Source organism: Oncorhynchus kisutch, linkage group LG1, assembly GCF_002021735.2.
Source record: "Oncorhynchus kisutch isolate 150728-3 linkage group LG1, Okis_V2, whole genome shotgun sequence".
Lineage (NCBI taxonomy): Eukaryota > Metazoa > Chordata > Actinopteri > Salmoniformes > Salmonidae > Oncorhynchus > Oncorhynchus kisutch.
Genome location: NC_034174.2, coordinates 19487378 through 19495747, shown reverse-complemented (window position 1 = coordinate 19495747; position 8370 = coordinate 19487378). Strand labels below are relative to the sequence as shown.

Genomic DNA, 8370 nt, shown 5'->3' with positions numbered 1-8370 from the left:
GGGATACAGGGAGCTAGCTGGGGATACAGGGAGCTAGTTGAGGATACAGGGAGCTAGCTGGGGATACAGGGAGCTAGCTGAGGAAACAGGGAATTGCCATCGAGAGAGACTATGAATGTTGGCATGTGTCACTTTCTATACTTTAAATTAAACAGATTTTAAAAGCTTTCTGGCAGGATGACAGCCCCTAATGTAAATTGACACAATAAAACAAGTTAAATACATATTCCTTAAAGTCAGATTTTTACATATAATTTAGGCAGCTTTCCTTTTTTATTGGTTTTAATTAGATATACTGGACCCACTACTTTGGACCAGCCCGATGCCACATGTCCATATAGTTGACCATTGTGTAAATTAGAATGTCTATTTTCATAGTTTTTTATAAAAATCAGTTAAAATCAAATTGTTTAAATATGAAATATTCAATAATATTTTTCTATGATATTTTAAGAAACTATTTTTAGGACACGTGTTGAGAAATATGAAAAATAAAATGTTCTACAAAAGAAGTAATATCCACCAAATAGCCTATTATTTCTTAAGCAATTGTCAGAGAGTGTTGCGGTATGAGTCAGTTAGTTTTATGAGTGCCAGAGAGAGGCAGAGGGTGCAGCACTAGAGGGCAGTGCAGTGTTTCACTAGCTGTGACCTTTGAATGGTCACTGAAGAGGGGTTCTTGACCCTCACCAATATCTGCTGTGACTCGACCCCACCCCACACAGCACTGGATTGAAAACAGGAATAGGATTTGACCCTTTTTATTTATCAATATAGTGCATGTAGGTATGTTGTCTTTAAAATGCATAATAAATACACACACTTCAGTCCCGTGTAAGTTGTTACTGCTGGCATGGCGAGCTGAAATCTGGTTGACGTTAGAGTCCTCCTCACCTTTCCGACTCTCCAATACTCAGTGTTCTGCTGTCTCTTATACACACTGTGTCTACTGTCTCCTCCGGTTCACTTCCACCATATCTATCCACCCCAATAATATTTTATTAAGGTGTTATTAGCATATGCCTGATTTATTGTTTGTTTGTATTTGTGATTCTCTTGGAGACGTGGAGTAAACATCCGTATCTGGGTTTCATGTGGAAGTGGTTAAGGGTTTGAGACTTAACACCTTGGTGAGCTGCTCATTCTCTTGCCCGCTGTTAAACAAAGGCAGCTTTGTGGTGAATCTTCCAATGTTTTCTTACCATGTTCCAAGCAGTTTGGGCAGGCAACTAAAGTAAACAAGATGTTGCCATGATAACCACAGTTGTAAAAACATAGCAGAGTGACTTAGATACTTTTTTTCTAAAGGTGAGCTTTACCTGGTGGACAGATTGTAATTACTCTCCCTTCTATAAACAAAGGGTGAGGCAATGTCAGAATACAATGCATAGTGATTGATTGAAGGGGACACTCACAAAACTGAAATGTTGAGGGAGAAAAAAGAGATCTGTTTTTCTAATTTGTAATGAACAACTTGTTGAAATGTGTTATAAACAAAGTTTTAAAAAAATGACTCAAACTTTCTGTGATTTCTCTCTGTAAACTGAAATCCAAGGTAGCTCACATTATTATCATCTAAAATGATTTCAAACGTGTTTTGTGGTGCTGCAAACATTTTAGGGCACTTTTTAAAACCACCTTCTCTCAAAGTGGCTGGTTGCATATGATGAAATGAGAAGTTAAACACAGAGTAGGAACAGCAGAACTGTAAGTGACCGTAAAGCTTCCACCGATCTCCTGTGTGTTTGTGAGGGACCTCTGTGTGCTGTGACTGCTAGGCCCAGGATAATGGGATTGTGTCATATCTTGTTTAAAGTGCTACTAATCCGGGGAAACAGACACCCATTGATCTGCTGCCACAGCACAGATGTTTTCATCGTCCGTCTCTGTAGCCATGGTGGTGTTATGTGTTGTATTACCCATAGAACATTGCACACAAGGTTACTTAGTAAACCAGGGTTAGGCCTATACAGGGGATGATACAGTACAACGAAGGCCCAGTTCAAAGTGGATATGAATTAGGAGAAGAAGCCAAAACCCTGAGACTGGTTCAGTTTGAGAGGGTCCAGTGGGCTTGGTATTGCTTGAGTTTTTTGATGAGTAGAACTATTGAATCTGACTGAGTACAAGACGTGAAAATAAGTTACTTCTGGTGCTATTATTAAGGGATGAAATAGAGATACAGCTAGTTAGGCAGTTGAGAGACAAAAAGAGATTCAGAGCAAGAGAAAGACAGCAGGAGAGAAGAAGAGAACAGCAAACAGAACGAGAGAGAAAGAAAGCAAGGTAAAGACAGAAAGAGCTGAGTGAGGAAAGCAAAAGCACAAATCCCTGTCCAGTGACAAGGACAAACATGCGGAGCTCCCTGAGTGTTGGCTGCCACAGATAAACATTCTCCCGTTGTTTGTTTGGGAAAAATGGCCAGAATCACCATGGGGACTGCACTTATCACAGGAATTAGAGGCCCCTGCAGGGCCCAGTGGAGACCACACCCCATCACTATCATAGAGGAACAACAACACACCTAGCATCTCCACACACACACACACACACACACACACACACACACACACACACACACACACACACACACACACACACACACACACACACACACACACACACACACACACACACACACACACACACACACACACACACACAACACACACACACACACACAACACACACACACAAATAACCCGTTACACCTGTAGTGTCACTAAGCCCCAGGGGAAACATAGCCTTAATCGGCCCAAGAAGAGGGCCAAGCAGAGGGGGAACATAGACAAGATACTGGAATGTCTGACGGACGAAGAAAACAGAACAGTGAGATGCAGCCTAAAAGCTATGAAACTTACTTCAGGAATGACTGGAAGTCCTCAAACACCGCCTCGCATCCAGGCCACTTGCAAACCCCGTGCCCATAAAGCGGGTGACTGTGGTGAGAGTGTTGGTAGTCATCTAGCGTGGATCTGTAAGAGACAGACAAAGAGATAAACATTAATTCCCACTTATTAACAGTTTCAGTGCGAACAATGTTTCATTGGCATGTTACGGAAGTACACCACTTAAAATTGAGGATGTTGATGGGTTTGGTGAGAATTCCCCTTGTGTTGTCTCAACACAAAAGCCTTCCTTTGAGTTGACCTTTGAACTGCGGGCAGTGTGAAATCAGTGTAGCTTTGTGATCTCTGCTTCCTCTCTGGCTGGAGGGGGTGGTCCTTGTAGGGGCAGTCCTTGTGAGAGGGACTAAAAGCAATCAATATGTCATTATCTACTGTCAGTGATCCGAGTAGCTGCCCACTTTGATCCAGGCAGCCAGGGGTTCCCTAAGACCTTACTGCTGAACCCTTTCCCAGAACCCACCTGGAGGAACAGACAACAGGAAGCCCCCAAATCCATCTGCCAGCCTCCCGTCAAGCACAAACAGTAAACACCAAACACTCCCGTCTGCTAGCAATTTATTTACCGGTCAACGGATGGACCAACCGACGTCAGCAGGGGCCAAACGCGCACGTCGGAGGAGCGGCTTACGGCTTCACAACATCAGCTGTAAATACCAGGACCGTCCAGATAAACAAACTATACAACAACTTAAATATAGCGTTGCAAGTCGAAACAGTAGGATGCAGAGACATGTACATGTAGAGAACGAGACAGTCTACCATATGGAGACATGCACTGTACAAGCCACACAAGTCTCAGCTACAAGAGCCTGGGGGACTGTCCTGTATCACCACCACCTGTGTTTCTAGTGGCCCTGTCGTCTAGCACACCACTGCAGCTTACATACTGGCCCATTCTGCAGGAGGCTGAGAAGGGAGAGGGCAAGGGAAGATTCATTAGACCCAAATCCTCACAGATTCATATGGAGATGCTCTGTGTGTATTTTGCTCTCCTTGGGATGACTGTTAAAAATCCCTGGCAAAATTGAACCATTCCTAACGCATCCATCTGCAATGCATTAAAAATAAAGTAGCAAAGCTTTACCTCAAGAGGGTCGTCACAGGTTTTCTTGTGTTATAATTACTTGCTTAAGAGTTCACATTGTTCATAACATGTGATAATTGCATTGCAATTAGGGAGCAGTGAAGCATTCATGATTGTGTTTAACATTCAAAAAATCTGAAATATAAAAAATATATATGAATTATGCATATGCATTAAGACCTCTGTTTTGATACAGCTAATAAATAGATGGTAGAATAAATATTATAATGACTTTTTAACAAGAAAATGTGTGGACTGGTGAATGTTGCGCTGATTTTATATTTAAAGAGATGCTTTTTAAAATGATTCCCGAGTAGCCCTGTTGGTTAATTGTGTATTAATAAGATATTGAATTGTGGAGTGTGTGCTGGGAGTCAGTGAGCACAGAACTCTGAAGGAGCTTGTGGCAGAAAGACCCTTTTAAACAGCAGATGACTAAACAGTGGTAAATGACAGAATTTACACCAAATCAGCTACATTAGTGCAATAGGGGGGGGGGGGTCTCCCTATTGTGACCTCATTCTCATTCAGCACTAGGAGAGAAAAAACATCTCCTCTCCTCAGCTCTCTCTCAGATCCTGTGGTGGAGTTAAATGTGACTCGCACCCTGGGCAGGTCTGTCAGGATGCTATTATTGTCAGGCTGCCTGGAGGAAGATAACTCTAATGATCTTGTAACAGCAATGAGGGAAACCATGCCATCTGCATCCTGTATAGAATAGGAACAAAAAGCTTCTCTACCTAGACGGAACATGGCCAAATCTTCCAGGTGTTGTTTATCCGTACACACCAACAACACATAGGCATACCATACTGCCGGCAAAAAGACAACCACAGCACACAATCTGTCTGTTTTTGAGGACGGTGACTTATATCATCAACAAGGCATGATCCTAGGGACTATAAAGTACACTAGGGCACTCAGTGTGATTATTGGTAGCTAACAGAGAGAGGATTGATGTTTCTACCAAGCTGGGTCAGAGTCTGGACATGGCCTGTCTGGAAAGCCAGTCACAACACGGTCTATCATCTCTCAGAGTGGGTATCGATGACTGCCTGCTCTTCTGTGGCCTCCCTAGGGCTCTCCAGACCCCCCGCCAATCAAGGGTTTACCCCGTAATTATTTAATTATAATTTTACGTGTGTAAAACAAATTAAAGGCAAGAAAGGGGCGTGTCGTGCCAAATCAGATTATTTATCTCCTTAACAGATTGCTGAGCTGAAGTCCCTGAGCTGTGGTTACTGATGGTTGCTGGGAAGTAAGTGGGACAAATGCTATGTGAGAAGAATGCTCTCTCTCTCCCTCTCTCCAGCTCTCCCTCGCTTTCTATCTCCATCTCTCTCTCCGTATCTCTCTCTCTCTATATATCTCTATCTCCATATCCCTCTCTCTACACTCTTAGAAAAAAGGGTTCCAAAAGGGTTCTTTGGCTGTCCCCATAAGAGAACCCTTTTTGGTTCCAGGTAAAACTATTTTGCCACTCTGCAGGTAACCCAAAAGGGTTACCTTGAACCAAAAATAGTTACAGTATACCTGGAACCAAAAAGGGTTCTCCTATGGGGACAGCCAAAGAACCCTTTTGGAACCCTGTTTTCTAAGAGTGTAGAGAGAGGGATATGGAGATAGAGAGATATATGGAGAGAGAGACATGGAGATAGAGAGATATATGGAGAGAGAGAGACATGGAGATAGAGAGACATGGAGATAGAGAGATATATGGAGAGAGAGAGATATATGGAGAGAGAGAGACATGGAGATAGAGAGATATATGGAGAGAGAGAGACATGGAGATAGAGAGATATATGGAGAGAGAGAGACATGGAGATAGAGAGAGATGGATGTGTACCGGTACTTTTTTGCCATCTCTCTCTCCTTCTCTCTCTCTCCTTCTCTCTATCTCCATGTCTCTCTCTCTCTCTCCATGTCTCTCCCTCTCCATCTCTCTCTATCTCCATGTCTCTCTCTCTCTCCATCTCCATGTCTCTCTCTCCTTCTCTCTATCTCCATGTCTCTCTCTCTCCATCTCCATGTCTCTCTCTCTGTCCATCTCTCTCTCCCTCTCTCTATCTCCATGTCTCTCTCTCTCTCCATCTCCATGTCTCTCTCTCTCCCTCTCCATCTCTCTCCTTCTCTCTATCTCCATGTCTCTCCCTCTCCATCTCCATGTCTCTCTCTCCACGTCTCTCCCTCTCCATCTCTCTCTCTCTCACACACAAAATGAGCGCAGCATAGGGATGGGGAATTTAAGTCAGATACAGATTGGATGCATTTAATTGAAATAAGCAAATCATTGAACTAAGAGACTTGGCTCACATGGGTATTTCTCTCCTCACATCCCGAAACTCAGAGCAGGATGAATGACAGACAAACATATCTTCACCATATTGGTGTGATTCAGTCAGGATCCCTGTCTGTGAGTGAGGGCTCTTTGAGGCTGCTAAAAGCTGGAGCAACGTCTCATCTGCGCCGGCAGTGATTGAATTTCTCCTCCTTCCTTAAGACGGAAGTGAAAAGGCTGTGAATAATGCCTGTGGATGCACTTAAGGTTTTAGTTGCAGGCGTCGCTGTGCCTGGGCAGATTTTATATGACACATGAAACTAACTACATGGTACTTAGGGCTAGCTGTAAACCAATCTGAGCCCGGACGGGAAAGCAGGTCCATCAGCAGAGTGGCTTGTTTCTGTTGCATGACAAAAGGACTTACAAAACCACATCAATTAAAAGTTCATTAAGTTCAGCGCTAGGAGGATGAGTGGATGCTCTCTATTTACACGCAGCCCAGGCCATTATCTAAAACCTGATTATTCAAATCCCTGGATTATAACAGACATTTCTCACAGCCTTGCATGGAATAATCATGCCACATAATATTTCCTTAATTTTCTATTCTTCCCAAGGATTCTGATTAGAATGGTGTCTGCATCATCAAAAGAGAGGAATAATGTTAGAGTTATATGATTTAAGCACATGGAAATTAACACAAGCAGGATTATTGGTTGTATGAATTTAAATAAGCATCATGCAGTGTTTAATAGGGATTTTTTAATGCTCATTTATGTCAGTCATCTATATTTTAAAGCCGGGTTTGGAAACCTTTTTTGCCATCCACAGCAGAGAGACGGGTGAGAAATCACCTGTTTGGGTTTCTACTCTGAATATTCAACCCCAGATTGCCTCCTTCACTTGAACGTGTGCTAAACTGCTGTTGACGTCTTTTTTCATCTCTGTCAGGGAGCGCAAGGCGTCGGGGGCAGCCTTTCACACACGTCTTCTCCAATGTTTCATGGAGCCTTCAGCTGGGCCTTGTTGTTTCTCTCTTCCCACTGATGGTTGTTGTTGTTGGTTCACATCTGAAGACGTGTGATGGAGGGAGCGTGTCAATATTTCCCCCTCCGATTAATCTTCAGCCATAGGGACGAGAGCGCTGACTGACTGGCTAACTGACTGACTGAGCAGACTGGATGCATCAGAGCCTGTGGATACTGTCTGCAGTGAGCTAGGAGAGGTGTCACTGAAGCTTGATGTGTGTGTGTGTGTGTGTGTGCGCGCGTGTGGCTGGAACAGTGTGTGAAAAGGACAGGGGGGGTCTATCTTTGTTTCCATGTAACATTTAAGCGAAATATGGACATTTTGTGAGACCTTATAGTCAAAATATATGAAAGGAGAGTCAAAATACTGATGTCATACCACTTGACCTAAAATGTCTCACATTATCGTTAAATAAATGTACACCACCGTTCAAAAGTCGGGGTCACTTGTTTTTGAAAGAAAAGGAAATGTTTTGTCCAAGAAACTGGCCTTCTTCAGACTAGTTAAGTATCTGTACTATTCCCTTAACCAGAATAGAAAGAGGAGTGGGAGGCCCCGGTGCGCAACTGAGCAAGAGGACAAGTACATTAGAGTGTCTAGTTTGAGAAACAGACGTCTCACAGGTCCTCAACTGGGCCAGCATCCCGGAGTCACCTCTTCACCGTTGACGTTGAGACTGGTGTTTTGTGGGTACTATTTAATTAAGCTGCCAGTTGAGGACTTGTGAGGCATCTGTTTCTCAAACTAGACACTCTAATGTACTTGTCCTCTTGCTCAGTTGTGCACTGGGGCCTCCCACTCCTCTTTCTATTCTGGTTAGGGCCAGTTTACGCTGTTCTGTGAAGGGAGTAGTACACAGCATTGTATGAGATCTCCAGTTTCTTGGCAATTTCTCACATGGAATAGTCTTAATTTCTCAGAACAAGAATAGATGAGTTTCTGAAGATGGTTCTTTGTTTCTGGCCATTTTGAGCCTGTAATCGAACCCAGAAATTCTGATGCTCCAGATACTCAACTAGTCTACAGAAGGCCAGTTTTGTTGCTTCTTTAATAAGCACAACAGTTTT

At 43.2% G+C, this 8370-nt stretch overlaps 1 protein-coding gene across 13 annotated transcripts in view; it reads right to left on the bottom strand.

Annotated features, from left to right (window-relative positions):
• The window catches only part of LOC109898110 (forkhead box protein P1-B), a 241197-nt gene that overhangs the window by 26940 nt on the left and 205887 nt on the right, over positions 1-8370 (bottom strand). For all 13 annotated transcript variants that reach the window (XR_004203567.1, XR_004203566.1, XM_031793110.1 and 10 more), the window contains one exon: positions 2862-2975. Coding sequence is in view for 11 of the 13 variants with exons in the window: in XM_031793110.1 (XP_031648970.1) it covers positions 2862-2975 (114 nt within the window). In the remaining 2 variants the exon portion in view is untranslated. The remainder of the gene's footprint in view (positions 1-2861; positions 2976-8370) is intronic.